Raw genomic sequence first — 18,974 nt, 5'->3', positions numbered from 1 at the left:
CAGGACTTGGACCCATTCTGGGCATCACCAAACGTTACATAAACCTAGCAACTCTGAGCTGGTGCCCCAGTCACTGCACATCTCTCGCCTTCCAGGAGGGGACTCTGTGTGGCAGGGGCTTTATTCCTTCCTTTAATCACTGTGGAAGGGTGAATATGGAGATAATTTGTTTTCTCTGCAGAGCAGACTGCAGGCAACTGGATTATTGCCAGGGCTGTAAATAAAGCCCAAGCTAGCAAAGGACAGTTTCGATTCATCGATCTCTGGGTTATGGACCCAGCACGCTCCCCCTGCACCACTCTGCTGTTGGGGAAGGGGTTTCCTACAGGATCTATTCCCAGTGTAGCTCCCAAGCTGTGCCCCGGCGAGCTGTGCCCCCAGGATTTAGAGGCTTTAGAGGCAGGTGATTGACACGTGCTGGGTCCCAGCTCCAGCGCTGAACTGACACGTGCTCGCTGCATTCTCAGCCGGGGGCTCCTTGGGCTGATGGTTCAGCAGCACCAGCCCCTGCCCCTGCTTTTCCCCTGGGGAGACCCAGCCCGTCTCCTGCCCCCTTCCCAGCTGAGGCGGGTCCCCGCTTCCCCGCCTGTCCCAACCCCCCTGCAAGGGGCCCGGAGGCAGGGCCAGGCTCGGGGAGGAGCCGCCCCTTCCTGCCCCCCCCCCCCCGGCCCGGCCCCGCCCCGCCCCGCCCCGGTGTGCGGCAGCGGGGCCATGGCCGGGGCCGGGAGCGCAGCGCGGAGGCTGTTCCAGCCCTGCAGCCCGCGGGGCAGCGCGGTGGGGCCGCGGGCAGCGCCGGGAGGGCAGGGCCCAGGGGGCGGGGACACGCGTGGGGTGGACACGCTCCTGCCCCTGCCGGGAGGGGCCGCCCCGAGCTCCCCGCGGCCGGAGCGGGGCTGCCTGGGGCTGCGGGGGGCGAGTGGCCCGGGCGGAGCGGAGCGGCCCCTGCTGCGGGGCCGGGGAGACGGAGCCCGGGAGCGGCTGGGGCAGGAGCTGCAGGAGGGGCCCGGAGCGCGGCTCGGCTGCAGAGCTCGGAGCCCAGGCTGGGCCCGGGAGCGAGGGGAGAGGGAGCCGGGGGGGATCTGGGGTGTCAGAGCCGGGCTGCGGGGTGACTGTGGGGGATCTTGGAGTGTATTGGGGTGTCAGGACTAGGGGTTGGGGATCTTGGGGGGCTCCATGTTCAGACATGGCTCTGTGGGAGCTTTGGGGTGTATTGGGGGGTCAGGACTAGGGGTTGGGGTTGTTGGGGGGCTCCATGTTCAGACGTGGTTCTGCGGGATCTTTGGGGTGTATTGGGGGGTCAGGACTAGGGGATGGGGATGTTGGGGGGCTCCATGTTCAGATATGGCTCTGCGGGAGCTTTGGGGTGTATTGGGGGGTGAGGACTAGGGGATGGGGATGTTGGGGGGCTCCATGTTTGGACACGGCTCTGCGGGAGCTTTGGGGTGTATTGGGGGTCAGAACTAGGGGTTGGGGATGTTGGGGGGCTCCATGTTCAGACATGGCTCTGCGGGAGCTTTGGGGTGTATTGGGGGGTCAGGACTAGGGGTTGGGGATGTTGGGGGGCTCCATGTTCAGATATGGCTCTGCGGGAGCTTTGGGGTGTATTGGGGGGTCAGGACTAGGGGTTGGGGATGTTGGGGGGCTCCTTGTTCAGACATTGCTCTGTGGGAGCTTTGGGGGCTGGAGCTGAGGAAAGTGGGGGACTGTCTGAAGTTGGCTGCTTGGGATGTGGGTGAGGCCCCAGGGAGCTGGGGGTTGGGCTGCAGCCTGGGGCCCTGTGTTTTCTCTGGAAAAGCTTCTCCCTGTTTCACCATCTCCTCTCAGGCTGAGTCCCAGGGACCCTGCACAGGCGTCTGCAGGGCAGGAGGGGCCCTGAAATCTGGCAGCTGGGAGTTTTGCAGCAGTTTCTAACCCTCCCTCCCCTGCTTCTTCCAGGAGGAACCACAAAAGCATCTGGCCCCTCTGGGAAAAGAGAGAGAAGCAGCTAAAGCCGAGGAGGAGCGACAAAGTGAGGAGCTGCTGGTAGGTGCCAAGAGACCCCAGCCACTGAGGTTTGCCTGGCATAAGAATGATCTGGTGAATGCAGGGCCCACCCTGCCAGCCTCAGCCAGGGACCCATCCCCACTGGAGTCCAGGGATCCTGCAGGGTCAGACAGGGGGGTGACATGATGCCCTTAGGATGCAGGAGGCTGCTGGGCAGGAGAGGGTCAGTCTGTGTTAGCCCAGAGCCCCTGCCCACGGACTGTCTGGATGTCACAGTGACCAGGGATCCTTTCTAGCTCCTGGGGGGTTGGGGAGGAAGGAGATGAAATGTGGGCTGCAGAGATGGAGGATTTGGCTCAGTGCAAGTTGATGAGGTTTTGGGGAGAAGTGTCCCTCCTGTTGGTGATGTACAGCTCACCCCGGCCCTGATCCCTCCTCCCATCCTGGGATAAATGAACTTCCCATCACTCACTGCAAGCGATCTTGTGTTCTGGTAAATAACTCTGCCACCCGCCTCGAGGCGCATTTATGATGTTCCCCATTTACCGAGCAGATGAATTTCGGTGTTGATAAATGCAAAGTAATGCACATAGGAAAAGATAATATCAAATGGACATAAAATGATGGGGTCTAAATTAGCTGTTACCACTCAAAAAAGAGATTTTGGAGTCGCTGTGGATAGTTCTCTGGAAACATCCACTCAATGTGCAGCGCCAGTCAAAAAAGCAAACAAAATGCGGGGAATCGTTAGGAAAGGGATAGACAATAAAACAGAAAATATCCTATTGCCTCTATATAAATCCATGGTACCTCCACATCTTGAATACTGTGTGCAGATCTGGTCACCTCATTTCAAAAAAACACATCGGAATTGGAAAAGGCTCAGAGAAGGCCAACAAAATGATGAAGGGTCCAGAACAGCTTCCGTATGAGGAGAGATTAATAAGACTGAGTCTATGGCTACACGCCGCAGCTTTTAGCGACACATCTGTGTCGCTACAGCCGTGCTGCTAACAGGCACGCAGCGTAGCTGCTGTTTGTCAGCAGGAGAGATGTGCCAGTGCAGACCAAGCCTGAGACTGTTCAGCTTGGAAAAGAGACTACTATTGGGGGGAGGGGAATATGGTAGAGGTCTATAAAATCATGACTTGTGTGGCGAAAGTAAATAAGGAAGTGTTGTTTCTGCCTCATAACACAAGAACTAGGGGTCACCTAGTGAAATGAATAGGCAGCAGATTTAAAACAAACAAAAGGAAGTATTTCTTCACACAACGCACAGTCAACCTGTGGAACTCCTTGCCAGAGGATGTTGTGAAGCCAAGACACTAACAGGGTTCTAAAAAGAACTGGAGAAGTGCATGGAAGATAGGTCCATTAGTGGCTATTAGCCAGGATGAGCAGGGATGGTGTCCCTAACCTCTGTTTGCCAGAAGCTGGGAATAGGCGGCAAGGAGTGGATCACTTCATGATTCACTGCTCTGTTCATTCCCTCTGGGGCACCTGGCATTGGCACTGTCAGAAGACAAGGTAATGGGCTAGATGGACCTTTGGTCTGACTCAGTCTGGCTATTCTTATGTTCTATGTTCCCCTGTTACTGAGCCGCCCTCTCCCTGTTGCAGAAACAGACGGCAGCCGAGAGGCAGAAGATCGTCTGGGAGTGGCAGGAGCTGCGAGGGTGTCTGGAGGAGCAGGAACAGCGTCTGCTGGCCCGGCTGGAAGAGCTAGAGAGAGCCATTGTCCAGAGAAGGGATGAGGGCGTCTGCAGCCTGTCGTGGGAGATTTCCCTGCTCAGCGAGAGGGGAGGAGAGAAGGGGCAGCAGCCGCTGAGCCAACCCCTGCAGGTCAGGCTGTCATTGCAGTGATCATACGCAGCATTTCTATGGGCGCTTCTGAGCTCTAGACCCCAAAGCACTTTACAGAGTGGGGTCAGGGGCATTATCCCTATGAGACAAATGGGGAAAGTGAGGCAGAGGGAGGGGCTGAGCCCTGCCCAACGTCACACAGTGAGTCTGGCAGCGGCGCCATGGATGGGTCGTGGGAGTCCTGGATGCTGCAGCCCCAAGACCTTCTCTCCTGGAAATTACTCTCTGCATTGGCACTTGGAGGGTGAAATCCCCTCCCCTACCCTGCTGAGGTCCCAAGCCAGGCCCAAGGCCCCTCGCACTGCAGGTTAATGGGTTTAGTGGGGCCAGGGGTCTTCTGGATCTCTCAGCACTGGGTGAAATTTGATTCTCAATGCAGAGAAATATCTTCTGCCTGTAAAGTGCCCGGGGAAAAGATTCCTGCAGTGGTGACCTGCCCACAGGGATTGCTGGGGCTGCGTAGGGGAAAGTCCCTGGTGAGGGGAGCAGCTGCTCTGGGAATGTAAACCTGAAATTCCCCTACTTCCCAAGGCCTCAGTAGTGACCCCTGCAGAGCAGGAGGCTTCCCCACCCAGGAACCCCCCACTGACAGCCTCCTCTTTCTCTCCCTCTTTAGGGTGTTGGGAGCACTGGGGGCAGGTAAGTCCTGGGCTCCATTTCGCTCCCCCTCATGGGCCATTAGGTTTGATAACTGCACTGAATAGGAAGCTGCCCCCTGCCCTTCGAGCGTGTGATTCTGGCTCCCCTAATGGCTGACTCAGGTAGGAGAAGAGCCGTTTACTGTCCGATCGCTAATGAGTTCACAGCAGGGCTGCTAGACACAGGGCCGATGGGACAGATCAGGCCCGTCTCCTGGACTGATGTGGCCACGTCATGTATTCTAAGGGTGCAGAATCTCAGCTTTCACATTTGTTAAAGTGAGTTGCTGGCCCTCAGCACCTCCCTAGTGTAAACCGAGACAGCGTTGCCTTGCTGGGGTTGCCAGCAGCCTGAAGCCGTAGCTCTGAGAGCGTGAACTCTCCTGTCTCCTGTTAATGTCATCGAGGTGTCAACTGAAATGATGACACTTTGATGTCAACATTGAATGTTCCCTGGTGATCACCTGAGCAGGTGGATCAGGGAGAGGGCGGGAGTGAAACCTTTGCAGGGTGGGAATAGGGGGTTGCTGTAGGGAGAGAAGAACAGAGGAGAGACACAATGACAAGGAAGCAAGAGAGAAATGGAGAAAGGAGGGTGGGAAAGGAAGGGAAGAACCAGCAGGGCCCTACGGGGTGTCCGGGAAGGGGCTGTTTTCCTCCCGAGTGACACTGAGTGTGACAGACAAAGACTTGGCAAAATACTAAGAAGTAAAATTTTTTTCTGATATGAAGGGCAGATTCTCCCCTTGTTCCTTGTATATGGGTGTCCCATGGAGAGCAGTGGGTGTTCTGCTGTGAATGGAGCAGGGCACAGAGTCCTAACCTGATGCCCTGGCAACTGGCCGTAACGGACAGGGCAATCTGGCCCTCTCTGCGAAATGAGCTGGACAGCCCAGGGTTACTGCTTCAGCTGAAGGGCTTGAGGGTTTTGGTGTTTAAGGGCCCATGTTCATTCTCTGCTGGAGCCCTGAGCTCGGTCTGTGGCCACTGTCAGCATGTAGGACCTGCCCACTCTTTGGTCTGTGTCTCCTCCCTTTCCATGTAATCCCAGTGCTGGTGGTCCTTGTTCCTGCAGTAAACTAGCGTAGAGGGTGGCTCTGCCCCCCACAGAACCAGAGCGTCCCTAAGGAAGCTCCTGAACAATGTCTCCGTTCCTTGCTCTAGTGTCTCCCCACTTCCCGTCTCTCTGGGGAGCACAGGGCTGAGGTGACTCACCATGACAACGACCATCTCAGGCTACAAAGCTCAGATCCAGGTTTCCTGGAGTTTGGGGGTTGCTGGGCTCAGGGTCTGGGGCTCAGGCCTATTTCTCACCCCTCCTTTGCCCAGCAGGGAGGACAGGACATTTCGGAAGCTAGAGCCGTCGTTTGCGGAGCTGGAGAAGAGACTCAGCGATTTTTCTCTGAAAAGTGCCATGCTGCAGGAGGTGGTGCTGAGATTCAAAGGTGAATTGGAGTCTGGGGGTGGCGTCTCCTCTGGTTAGAGCGACCTTGGCCCTTGGGAGGAGTTGGGGACTCTAGTGATGTCACTGATCCTCGGCTCCATCTCACAGCCCAGCTCAGCGAGTCGCCCTTCCCCATGGAGCAGCCCTGGGGGGCTGGCTCTGTCTGCAGTGGCTGCGTTAACGGCCTCTGATCTCTGTCACCATCTCGTAGTTAACAGCAGTTCCATTAATAAGCAATGGGGATTTCTCCATGAATGCGAGGGCCTGAATTCTCACCTCTCCCATCTTCTCCTTCCCCTAGAGACGCTGCGACGGGGGCTGGGGAGCGACACAGGTACGTGTCTGTCTCTGACTGGCCATGGGGAGGTTTCAGACCAATAACCATATTAACGACAGGGAATCACAGCCTCCAGCACCTGGAAGCTGTGTAACAATGGGAAGGGATGTTACTTTCTTCTTGCACCACTATATTTTCAACTGACTTGTCTCTTAAATATTTTAGCTCAACAATATCACATAAGCATTTAAAGTGTTTTGCAGTTTTTTTAGTACTCATTTTTTTGCCTTTGCTTTCTTTAATTATTGCATTTTTAACACTACATTAAATTTAAGAATTTTATTTTGCAGTTTTAATTGCGGTAATATTTATAGTGTTTTTAATTAAGTTTACATAGTCTGATTTTAAAGCATTTTTTTAAAGACCACTAAGGTCTTTGACAACTTTTCCTGTGTTTGAGTGGTTGCTTGATACTTTTTGAAAAAAGATACAAAGGCTGAGGTTTTTTTAAACATATTTATTTGAAAGTTTGTTAGTATAGTTAGAGATTTTAAAAAAAACACACTTTTTTTGTTGTGACTTTAAATTGGTAATGTATTCATATTTTTAACCTATAATTATTTTAGTGCACTATTTACCTCTTGTGAGACAGGTTGTAGCTGATTTTTACACTTTAAATAAATAAAACAGCTATTAGCATCTAATTTGGTTAAAACAGCAATTCAATATATATATAAATATTGGCATAACCTGCACTACTTTAAGAATGCAACGTTTGTTTGGTTCTTTTAATTAACTTTTTGCTCTAACCTTTTTTTTATGCTTACATTATGCCTTACATTAATTTATATTTCTTGGAATGATTTTATTCATTTAAGATAGAATCTTAATTTTTTTTCTCCCAATACATTTCTAGCCATCCCGATGATAATTAATTTCTGGGAAACATCCTCAGCAGAATTATTTGAAGGTGTTGTACCAGACAGTAAAGGCACAGAGGCAGTGGCTTGTGGGAAAGAGGGTAAGTTTCATTACTAATCCTGCCTTAAAAAGAGGCTCTTTTTAGAAAACTAGTTTAACTTACAAGCACTGAGAGACTTTAAGAAAGTCACTAATCACGGGAGCAATGGGTCCCTTTGGAACATATTTTAACTGACAAGCCCTTAGAGCCTTTCTGAGAAACAGGATAGAACTATGGTCAAAATGAAGTGCAAATTAATGAATGTGCATCATGAGGAGAAAGAGAAGGGAACACAAATTAAAATATAATGAAAACAAAGCCTCTCAGAAAGGAACTATTATCAGTTTAGTAGCACTGTTGCCATGTCAGGGGTGAGGTGGGAGATGATTTTCTCCCCCCACCCCATCGCTTTTTCAAAGTCCCAAAAGGAATAAAAGTAGGTGGCATAGTTAATTTTTTATTATTTTGTTTACTAATTAAATCCATGTCCCTAAGGCCAAATTTGGCCTAGGTAACTTTGTTGCCACATTTTCTTGTTTACCAAGCAGAGGGCTTAGTAATGGCCCTGAACTACATCATTAGCCCCCTTTTGTTTGGACTAATTTAATTTTCTGTAGTTGGTCGTCTTGCATCTGTGCATGGTATTCATGGCTGAAAAGAATTTAACCTACTTTTCTTCAACTTGTTGCCATAGGGTATTGTAAGATCTTATGAACTTTTGTCGTCTTTTTACAGTGAAGTAAGGCAGAGAGTTCAAAACGTGGGTGTTACTGGAATTAACAGTTCCCAGGGTTGGTCCATGTGCGCCATTGCACTCGGCTCATTCACGCTTTGTCCGGGTACCATGTAGCCCTCTCTTCCCATGCGTAGTCAATGCTGATACAAAAGAATGCTCTAGGCTTGTGTTTCTCAGCTGGTGGTTTGTGACCCCCGGGGGCTCAGGAAGGGCAGTCAGGAGGCTGTGAGATGTTGAGTGTTTCATTATGATCTAAAGCAAAGAAAATCTCACTCCCCCACTCCTGCACTCCCCTGTTCATTGTGACCAGTGTTCTCTGTCAGCCTCTTGAAATATACAAGTTATATATAGACTCAGCACGGACACATGTTGTATTCTTTCTTTTATAGTAAATGTTCAGGGGTCAGAAAAGATTTGGCTTCCAATAAGTGGTGCTTGCTTACTTATCTCAGCTGTGAAATGAGGCAGTTTGCAGCCGTGCACAGTAACCCTTTCATTGCCTGTATCCCAGCCAGTGAGTCTGAAAGCCCTGCGGTGGTTAGTAGAAATGGGGACAAAGCAGAAAGTTTTGATGCAAACCGGCATTGAGTGCGGTCAGCGATCGCAGGAGAGCAAAGGAACCCAGGGATCTTTGGTCACTAAGTCTCCCAGGCAGAGCGAGGGGAGTGGGGGAAAGAGAAGAGAGAAAATGAAGGAGAAATAAGTGGAGGGTTGGAAGTTCACAAGCTCCCAAACTTGTGCACATCCAGTCATAGAGTCTGTCATGGTATAATTCCCCACTCTGAAGCTTAGCATCCAAAAGATGGGGTTCCAGCATGAATTCCTCTAAGCTCAGTTACCAGCTTTGTACTTGTAGCGCTGCCACCAACCAGGAATTCCAGTGCCTGGTACACTCTGGTCCCCACAAAACCTTGCCTGGGGACCCCCCAAAGCCCAGTCCCTCTGGATCTTAACACAAGGAAAGTAAACCCTTTCCCCCACCGTTGCCTTTCCGAGGCTTCCCCTCCCTGGATTACCCTGGAAGATCACTGTGATTCAAACTCCTTGAATCTTAAAACAGAGAGGAAAATTCACCTTCCCCCCTCCTTCTCTCTCCCCCTCCCAGACTCTCCCTGAGAGAGACAGTAATCCTAACACAGAGAGAAATTAACCTCTCTCTCTCCTTTCTCCCCACCAATTCCCTGGTGAATCCAGACCCCGTCCCCTGGGTTTCCCACCAGAATAAAAAAACAATCAGGTTCTTCAACAAGAAAAGCTTTTAATTAAAGAAAGAAAATCAGTAAAAATTATTTTTGTGAATTTAAGATGGAATATGTTACAGGGTCTTTCAGCTATAGACACTGGGAATACCCTCCCAGCCTAAGTATGCAAGTACAAATTAAAATCCGTTCAGCAAAATACAAATTTGAACTCCTTCCAGCCAAATACACATTTGCAAATAAAGAAAACAAACATAAGCCTAACTCGCCTGATCTACCTAGTACTTACTATTCTGAGCACATATGAGAGACTATATCAGGGAGATTGGAGAGAAACCTGGTTGCTCATCTGGTCACTCTCAGAACCCAGAGAGAACAACAACCAAACACTAACAGCACACACAAAAACTTCCCTCCCTCAAGATTTGAAAGTATCCTGTCCCCTGATTGGTCCTCTGGTCAGGTGACAGCCAGGCTCACTGAACTTGTTAACCCTTTACAGGCAAAAGAGACATGAAGTACTCCTGTTCTGTTAACCCTTAACTATCTGTTTATGACAGAGTCATAAAGTCTAAGGCCAGAAGGGACCACTGGATCACCTGAGCCTGAATACGATCTTAGCGGGAGCGGGAAAAAATCCGTTGATTATCCTTCATGTGGGAACGAACGACACGGCTAGTTACTCACTGGACTGTATCAAGGAGGACTATGTCAGACTGGGGAAGAGGCTTAGACATCGAGGCTCAGGTGATCTTCAGTGGGATTCTGCCGGTTCCTAGAGTGGGGCGACGAAGGAGTGACAAGATTATGGCGATCAACAGATGGCTCAGGGAGTGGTGTTATAAGGAGGGCTTTGGGATGTACGGTCACTGGGACGCATTTACGGATAGACAACTGTTTGCTCAGGATGGACTTCATCTCAGCAAGGAGGGAAATAGAATTCTAGGATGGAGGCTCGCCGACCTCATCAAGAGGGCTTTAAACTAGAAAGTTGGGGGAGATGGTTGAGAAATGTTTGGGAGATCTCCACGCCAGAACATAACCTGGAGAGGGAAGTAAACAAAGTGAGCGGGGATACCCTTGCGGCCCCAAGATTTGATCCAAGGAGGAATAGTGGAGTAGAAACCAGAGTAACGGGTGATGCTGGTGGTAGAAAGTTTGTGCATGACGGGGGAAAGAATGTCACTGACGCCAAACGCCGAAAATTAAAAGGTCTGTACACTAATGCGAGGAGCCTAGGTAACAAGATGGAGGAACTGGAGTTACTCGTGCAGGAAGTGAAGCCAGATATTATAGGGATTACCGAAACCTGGTGGAATAGTACTCATGACTGGAGCACGGGTATTGAAGGCTATGTGCTGTTCAGAAAAGACAGGAAGTAAGGCAAAGGTGGGGGAGTAGCCTTGTACATCAATGATGAAATTAAATGTAGCGAAATAAGATGCGATGGAATGGATAAGACAGAGTCCGTCTGGGCAAAAATCATGCTGGGTAAAAAAGCAACTAGAGCTTCCCCTGAGATAGTGCTTGGGGTGTGCTACAGACCGCCGGGATCTGATTGGGATATGGATAGAGACCTCTTTAATGTCTTTAATGAAGTAAACACAAAGGGGAAATGTGTGATTATGGGGGACTTCAACTTCCCGGATATAGACTGGAGGACGAGTACTTGCACGAATAATAGGGGTCAGATTTTTCTGGATGTGATAGCGGATGGATTTCTTCATCAAGTAGTTGAAGCACCTACAAGAGGGGATGCCATTTTAGACTTGGTGTTGGTGAGCAGTGAGGACCTCGTAGAAGAAATGGTGGTAGGGGACAACCTTGGTTCGAGTGATCATGAGCTGATTCAGTTCAAACTAGATGGAAGGATAAACAAATGTAGATCTGCGATTAGGGTTTTTGACTTCTCAAGGGCTAATTTTAAAGAGTTAAGGAAATTAGTTAGGGAAGTGGATTGGACGGAGGAATTAGTGGATTTAAATGTGGAGGAGGCCTGGAATTACTTTAAGTCACAGCTGCGGAGACTGTCGGAAGCCTGCATCCCGAGAAAGGGGAAAAGAACCATGGGCAGGAGTTGTAGGCCAAACTGGATGAGCAAGCAACTCAGAGAGGGGATTAGACAAAAGCAGAAAGCTTACAGGGAGTGGAAGGAAGGCAGGATCAGTAAAGAAAGCTACCTTGCTGAGGTCAGAACATGTAGGGATAAAGTGAGGAAGGCTAAAAGCCACATTGAACTGGAACTTGCAAAGGGAATCAAAACCAATAGTAAAAGGTTCTACAGCCACATAAATAAGAAGAAAACAAAGAAAGAAGAAGTGGGGCCGCTATACACTGAGGATGGAATGGAGGTTAAGGATAACCTAGGCATGGCCCAACATCTAAACAAGTACTTTGCCTCAGTTTTTAATAAGACTAGTGAGGAACCTTGCGATGATGGAGGGATGATAAACGGGAATGTGGATATGGAAGTGGATATTACTGCAACTGAGGTAGAGGCCGTACTTGAACAGCTCGATGGGACGAAGTCGGAGGGCCCGGACAATCTCCACCCGAGGATATTAAAGGAACTGGCGCGTGAAATTGCGAGCCCGTTAGCGAGAATTTTTAAGCAATCGATAAACTCGGGGGTTGTGCCGTATGACTGGAGGATTGCTAATGTAGTTCCTATTTTTAAGAAAGGGAATAAGAGTGATCCGGGTAATTATAGGCCTGTTAGCTTGACGTCTGTAGTATGTAAGGTCTTGGAAAAAATTTTAAGGGAGAAAGTAGTTAAGGACATAGAGGTCAATGGTAATTGTGACGAATTGCAACACGGATTTACTAAAGGTAGATCGTGCCAAACCAATCTGATCTCCTTCTTTGAGAAGGTGACGGATTACTTAGATAAAGGAAATGCGGTAGATATAATTTACCTAGATTTCAGTAAGGCGTTCGACACGGTTCCGCACAGGGAGCTGTTAGTTAAATTGGAAAAGTTGGGAGTGAATATGAAAGTTGTAAGGTGGATAAGGAACTGGTTAAAGGGGAGACTCCAGAGGGTCGTATTGAAAGGTGAACTGTCGGACTGGAAGGAGGTCACCAGTGGAGTCCCTCAAGGATCGGTTTTGGGACCGATCTTATTTAACCTTTTTATTACTGACCTTGGCACAAAGAGCGGGAATGTGCTAATAAAGTTTGCGGATGACACGAAGCTGGGGGGTATTGCTAACACGGAGAAGGACAGGGATACTATTCAGGAAGATCTGAACCACCTTGTAAACTGGAGTAATAGAAATAGGATGAAATACAATAGTGAAAAGTGCAAGGTCATGCATTTAGGAATTAATAATAAGAATTTTGGATATACGTTGGGGGCGCATCAGTTGGAAGCGACGGAGGAAGAGAAGGACCTTGGGGTACTGGTTGATAGCAGGATGACTATGAGTGGCCAATGTGATACGGCTGTTAAAAAAGCAAATGCGATTTTGGGATGCATCAGGCGGGGTATTTCCTGCAAGGATAAGGATGTGTTAGTACCGTTGTATACGGCGTTGGTGAGACCCCATCTGGAATACTGTGTGCAGTTCTGGTGTCCCATGTTCAAGAAGGATGAATTCAAACTGGAACAGGTTCAGAGACGGGCTACAAGGATGATCCGAGGAATGGAAAAACTGCCTTATGAAAGGAGACTCAAAGAGCTTGGCTTGTTTAGCCTGGCCAAAAGAAGGCTGAGGGGGGATATGCTCGCCCTATATAAATATATCAAGGGGGTTAACGTTAGGGAGGGAGAGGAATTATTTAAGTTTAGTACTAATGTAGCCACGAGGATGAATGGGTATAAACTGGATATTAGGAAGTTTAGACTTGAAATTAGACGAAGGTTTCTGACCATTAGGGGAGTGAAGTTCTGGAATAGCCTTCCGAGGGAAGTAGTAGGGGCAAAAGACTTTCCTGGCTTTAAGACAAAGCTTGATAAGTATATGGAGGGGATGTTATGATAGGATCGTTAATTTGGGCAATTGATCTTGAATTACCACCAGACAGGTCTGCTCAATGGTCTGCGGGGAGATGTTGCATGCGATGGGTACTGAGTTGCTGCGGAGAATTCCTTCTTGGGTGCTAGCTGGTGACTCTTGCCCACATGCTCAGGGTTTAGCTGATCGCCATATTTGGGGTCGGGAAGGAATTTTCCTCCAGGGTGGATTGGCAGGTGCCCTGGAGGTTTTTCGCCTTCCCCTGCAGCATGGGGCACGGGTCGCTTGCTGGTGGTGTCTCTGCAGCTTGAGGTCTTCAAACCATTTTTGAGGATTTCAATAACTCGGTCCTGGGATAGGGGTTGTTATAAAATTGGATGGGTGGGGTTCTGTGGCCTGCCTTGTGCAGGAGGTCAGACTAGATGATCAGATTGGTCCCTTCTGACCTATGAGTCTATGAGTCTATGATCTGACCTCCTGTCTAGCACTGGCTGCCAACACCCCCCAGTACCCGCCCACTAAACTCAACAGCTGGAGTGAGACCAAAGTCTTGCAGCCCACAGGAGACTAGACTGTTATATGCCCCAGGCAGAGAATAGGAGGGACCGAGGTGCCCCAGTGCCCCAGACCCCTGCAGTGGCAGGGAAATGATTAAGTGAGATATTTCTGGGTGATCCTAGTGAGTGCCCCACACCCCACGCTGTAGAGGAAGATGGAAAAACCCCCAGATCACCTACAACCTGACCCAAGGGGGAAATTTCTTCCCCATCCCACCTATAATGATCAGTTAGACTCTGAGCATGGGAGCACAAAGAGAGAGAGAGATTCACCCTGCCCAATATCCTGTCTTCTTCTCTGGCTGTTCCTGAAGCTTCAGAGGAAAGAGATAAAAGAACCCTCCAAAAATATATAGGGGGGAAAAATCCCTTCCTGACCCCTAGCAGTTATGGGTGAAACTCTGAAGCATGAGGGTGAGGAACATAATACATAAAATGGAAGTGAGCCGCACTTCATGGTCCACTATTTGTCTCTATTGACCAAGCCTTCCAGCTATCACCAGCAAACTTCATTTAATTTACTGCACCTACACTGGGCAGACTTTGTCCTGTCCCTGCCTCCGCCTGCTCCCCACGGTTGGGGGAGTTGCCCTCAGGGTTTTAAAACTAGCACAGTGGGTTTAGCACTGGTGGGAAGGGCCGGGTCTCGGCTGTGATAAAGTGATGGAATGTTTTCCCAACATGTGAGTCAGAAACATCTTGTGCAGGGAAAGGGCCAGGGAAGATCATGATGTGACAAGAACTAAAGGTCCTTCTGAAATCTCTGTCACCCTTCTCACCCTGACAGGCGGCAGAGTAACGCCCACCTTTGGCTCCAGATTGTCCCAGCTTCCCACGGGACAGGGAAGGGAACTGGCTGTAGTGGAGCAAGTCCAGGTAGGGATTATTGCAGGGTGGCTAGTGGGTTCCTGCTGGAGGGGGAGGGGCAGGAAATACTGAGGGCTGGGATCTTTGGGGAAGCTCAGTGTGGAGGTGGGATGGGGGCAGGAAATGCTCAGGGTGGAGAAAGGGAGGGGGACAAGGCATGTGACAAACTTGCTGGGAATTGTTTAACCCAAGTCCTGGATTCTAGGAAGAGACCCATGGGGTTTGGGGGAGGAAATTACCCTATTTGTGGAATGGGGCTGGTGGGGGAACCCTGGACATCGCTGGGGAAAACGTATCAGATTCCCAGTGCAAGAACATGAACCTACTGGCCAGAGGCTGCTAGGAGATTGGAAGGAGGGGTGGGAGGTGACCCACCAGTGGGGCTTAGAGTAGATAACCCCTCCCCTTCCTTCCAGCTGCCGGCAATGGGAAATCTGTTGGGATTCCTACTGGGGAGCTGACCCTGGAGTCTGCTGGGGGCCCCATCCCCCGCATCAGCCTCTGGCTTGTAGGTGTGTGATGGATGAGAAGACCCTTCCCCGTCTGTCTGCTGGGGGGGTGAGGGGATCTCTATCTCCCCTCCTGTTTTGCCTCCTGGCTGCTCTGAGCAGGGTGGGGGTGGGACCCTGCTGACTGTGAGCCTGCAAGAGCTTCCATTTGATTGGCTCCTCTCCCCCATGAACAGTGGGGCTGTGAGTGGGGCAGCAGGTTGTGAGTGGAGGGCTCTTGCTCTTTCAGGGGCCGGTGACCTTCGAGGAGGTGGCTGTGTATTTCACCAGGGAAGAGTGGGCTCTGCTGGACCCCCGTCAAAGAGCCCTCTGCAGAGACGTCATGCAGGAGAACTATGAGAATGTGACCTCGCTGGGTAAGGATTCCCATCCCCTCCGTTTTTAGAAGGGGAAATGAAGAGTTAAGGTTCACGCCACCCCCACAATGCCTCCTCTGCTCTGCCCTGTCTCAGCAACAGCCCACTGAGTGTATTGAAATGGGGCAGACTAGGTCTCTCAAGGTTCCTGTGCACCTCCCTTCATATCACAGTCACACCTCTGCCAAGCTGCTCCAACTCCTCCCTTCACCATCCAGTTACAGCTACGGCTGACCCAGTGCACACGGCTGGAGGATGTGGAGAAATGCTGAGATTCCCATCTGTGAACACAACACAAACAATGGCACGTTCTTAGTCCTTCATAGCTATATTGGAATCATAGATTTTATGGCCAGAAAGGACTATTAGGTCATCTAATCTGACCTCCTGTATAACCAGGTCATAGAATTTCATCCAGTTACTGCTGTACTGAGCTGAATACCTTGTGTTGGACTCAATCCGCCCCCAGAAAGGCATCCACTGCGACTTGAAGACTTCAAGAAATGGAGAAACCTCCACTTCCTTTGTTAGTTTGTTAACCTTTGCACCAGAGTTACTGAGCCATTCCTAGTGGCTAGTACCAGCTGCAGGGCCGGGGCAGAATTAAGGTTGCATTTTAGGGGTGGTGTGTATGGTCTGCATGAGAGAGTTTGCCAGCATAATTATATCAATTAAGGATGTGTTCTTTTGCATCCGTAACAAACAGAGCTATGCTGACAAAACTTTGCAGCTCAGAAGAGGCCAGAGTGGATTTTAAAACACTTTCCAAAATTTCAGGGCTGAGAGCAATATTTTAATCAGGGGAAACGTCTAAGAGGAACTCCTTCAGAATGCAAACAAAACGCACAATACACCTAGTCTGAAAGTAAACAGTGGTACGGCTCTGACTCGGATGAATGGGTGTAGCTCAGAGGCAGTGGCCACAGCATGTCCTCTTGACCCAACCAACCAATGACTTTGAGAGCATTGTGAGGTTCCTATTCAGGAGTTCTTGGCGGGTAGGGGAAAGGAGAGCAGGGAGCAGTGGGAGTGGAGAAGATGATGGGAGCTAGTGCTTGTGGGGTGCCACAAGGTAGGGAAGGCTGAGTGTAGTGGGAGGAAAGGGATAGGTATGTGGAAGACTACAGGGAATCAGGGAGGGATGGGTACCATGGAAGGAAGCAGAGGTGAGGAATCAGAGACAGAATCTCCTGGGAACAGGGAGTGTGGTAGTTTGGGGGAGTGGGAGCCTGGGAATGGAGAAAGGTGATGGAGGTCCCAGCAGTGGTGCTGTTGGAGCTGGGGGGATTGGGTAGGAGATGTGGGATACTTGGAAGTGGAAAAGACTGAGGATAGTGGGAAGAGGATGGGGAGTGTTTGCTCCAAGGAGCAGGAAGGATCTGGTGGCAGTGGGAAGGGAAGGTGTCAGGGAGGCAGATATTTGGGGCCTTCCACTGAGAATGCTTTTGCCATAGTCTCTAATGACCTCTCCCTAAGCAAAGCTCAGAACCAATGCTCCACCCTTATTCTTCTTGACCCGTCAGCCGCCTTTAATACCATTGACCATGGTCGTCTTCTTGATATCTTGTCTGCTTCCTGGTTCTCCTCTTACCTCTGTAACCACTTCTTCAGCGTGTCCTTAGGAAGATCGTCCTCACCCCCACTCCATTTTTCTGTGGGGGTTCTACAGGGCTCAGTCCTTGGTCACTTCCTCTGTACTTTATCTCTGGGAAATCTCACCCCCAAATACAAATTCAGCTACTGTCCGTATGCTGATGAATCACAGATTTACCGCTCTACTCCAGACCTGTCTTCCTCTGTCCAAACTGAAATCTCCGCCTCTCTCTGATGACTCCTCATGGATGGCTAGCCATCAACTCAAGCTCAACAGCTCAAATGTTGATAACAGAGCTTTTAATCCCCCAAGCCAGCCCCCCATCTCCTTTCTTGCTGTTCAGCCCAGAATTAGCTGATGAAATGTCAGAGCCTCTGGCAGTATTTGCAAACTCAGATGACAGAAGGGGTCCCAGAAGACTGGAGAAGGGTTAACATAGTGCCCATCTTTACAAAGGGGAAAAAGGAGAAGCTGGAGCCTAGTCAGCCTGACCTCAGTACCAGGGAAGCTACTAGAGCAATGTATAAAACATTCAGTTTGCAAATACCCAGAGGATGAAGGGGTAACCGATAGCAGCCAGCATGGATTTACTAGGAACACAGCATGACAAACCAGCCTGATATCCTTCTTTGATAGGGCAACTGGTTTGGTGGCTAAAATGGACCTGGACTTCAGAAAGGCTTTTGACACAGTCCCACGAGTAAGCTGGAGAAATGCAGGCTCAACAGAACTCCCATTAAGTGGATATATAATTGGTTACACAACCGCAAACAAAGAATAACTATTATTGGAATGATGTCACATTGCAGGGATTTCTCAAATGGGGTTTCACAGGGATCTGTTTTGTGTCTGTTGCTATTTAACATCTTCATTAACGACCTGGATGTAGGAATAGAGAGCATACAGATCAAATTTGCATATGACACTAAGCTGGGTGGGCGGTTGTCAACACTTTGGAGGATAGAGCAAAACTTGAAAGAGATTGTGATAAATTGGTGACCTGGGCTATAGACGTCAATGACATTCAACAAAGACAAGTGTAAGGTGCTACACTTCAGGAAGAAAAACCCAGTGCACAAATCCTGACTGGGAGATAACTGGCATGGCAGCAGCACCGCTGAGAAGGATCTGGAAGTTGTGGTGGATCACAACCTCAACATGAAATCAACAGCGTGATGGTAATGCAAAAAGAAGCAAATGCATTATAGACTCATAGGTCAGAAGGGACCAATCTGATCATCTAGTCTGACCTCCTGCACAAGGCATAGAGAAGCATAGCATGCAGATCACAGGTGGTGATAGTGCTGCTCTACTCAGCACTGGTTAGGCCTCAGGGGGAGTCCTGCATCCAGTTTTGGTCACCAGTGACTAGACAAGATGTAGAGAAGCTGGAAAGAATCCAGAGCAAGTGACAAAGATGATCAAAGGGATGGAACACAAACCAGTGAGCAAAGGCTGATGGAATTGGATGTGTTTAGTTTGGAAATGAGTTAATGGGAGGGGATATAACAGCGATCTTCAAATACTCAAAAGGCTGTGTGAGCGTGTGTGGCCGTCCCTCCTGGTCTGTCTCAGGACAGAGCTGCAAAGTCTCCAAGCCCAGGCCCTCAGACAGGGTGGGGCAGCAGACAATTAGGGGCTTTTCACAGGTCAAGCACCAAACAGTCTAGCGTCCTTGCTCAGCAGCCGGTCGACCAACATAGGCCTCCTGGCCAAAGGCGGGGTGGCAGGAGGTAGGGGGACCCTGGCCCACCTGACTCCCCTGGGTCCCAGCCCCTGGTCCTAACAGTGGCAGTGTAATCTGCCACTGGATCGGGGGGGTCCACCCACAACACCCTTACTTAGTGTCAGGCCAACACTCAGCCAGACAATGGTCTAATTTCCCTGGGCTATTTCCTACAATCCCCAAGGTTTGGTACCTCTGGCCTCCATTTCCCCAGGGATCGGTTGCCTGTGGCAGCCCCATCAGCTCATTGGCACCTCGACTGGCTGGTGATCCTGGGAGCTTTGGCCAGTCCTCTGGTGGCAGCCTTA

At 49.9% G+C, this 18,974-nt stretch overlaps 1 protein-coding gene across 6 annotated transcripts in view; it reads left to right on the top strand.

The window, feature by feature from the left end:
• Positions 1-704: 704 nt before the first annotated feature.
• The window catches only part of LOC127036047 (zinc finger protein 436-like), a 122,310-nt gene continuing 104,040 nt past the window's right edge, over positions 705-18,974 (top strand). For 3 of the 6 annotated variants that reach the window (XM_050926500.1, XM_050926504.1, XM_050926503.1), the window contains exons 1-9: positions 706-774; positions 1,936-2,022; positions 3,604-3,825; positions 4,463-4,485; positions 5,814-5,929; positions 6,230-6,262; positions 7,122-7,226; positions 14,402-14,490; positions 15,220-15,346. In XM_050926500.1, coding sequence (XP_050782457.1) covers positions 712-774; positions 1,936-2,022; positions 3,604-3,825; positions 4,463-4,485; positions 5,814-5,929; positions 6,230-6,262; positions 7,122-7,226; positions 14,402-14,490; positions 15,220-15,346 — 865 coding nt within the window. In that variant the 5' untranslated portion in view covers positions 706-711. Of the gene's footprint in view, positions 775-1,935; positions 2,023-3,603; positions 3,826-4,462; positions 4,486-5,813; positions 5,930-6,229; positions 6,263-7,121; positions 7,227-14,401; positions 14,491-15,219; positions 15,347-18,974 lie in introns of all 6 variants that reach the window. The other 3 variants (XM_050926498.1, XM_050926499.1, XM_050926501.1) reach the window with 3 other exon arrangements.

This window comes from Gopherus flavomarginatus, chromosome 17 (genome assembly GCF_025201925.1).
Source record: "Gopherus flavomarginatus isolate rGopFla2 chromosome 17, rGopFla2.mat.asm, whole genome shotgun sequence".
Classification (NCBI taxonomy): Eukaryota; Metazoa; Chordata; order Testudines; family Testudinidae; genus Gopherus; species Gopherus flavomarginatus.
This window is presented reverse-complemented; position numbering and strand designations above follow the sequence as displayed.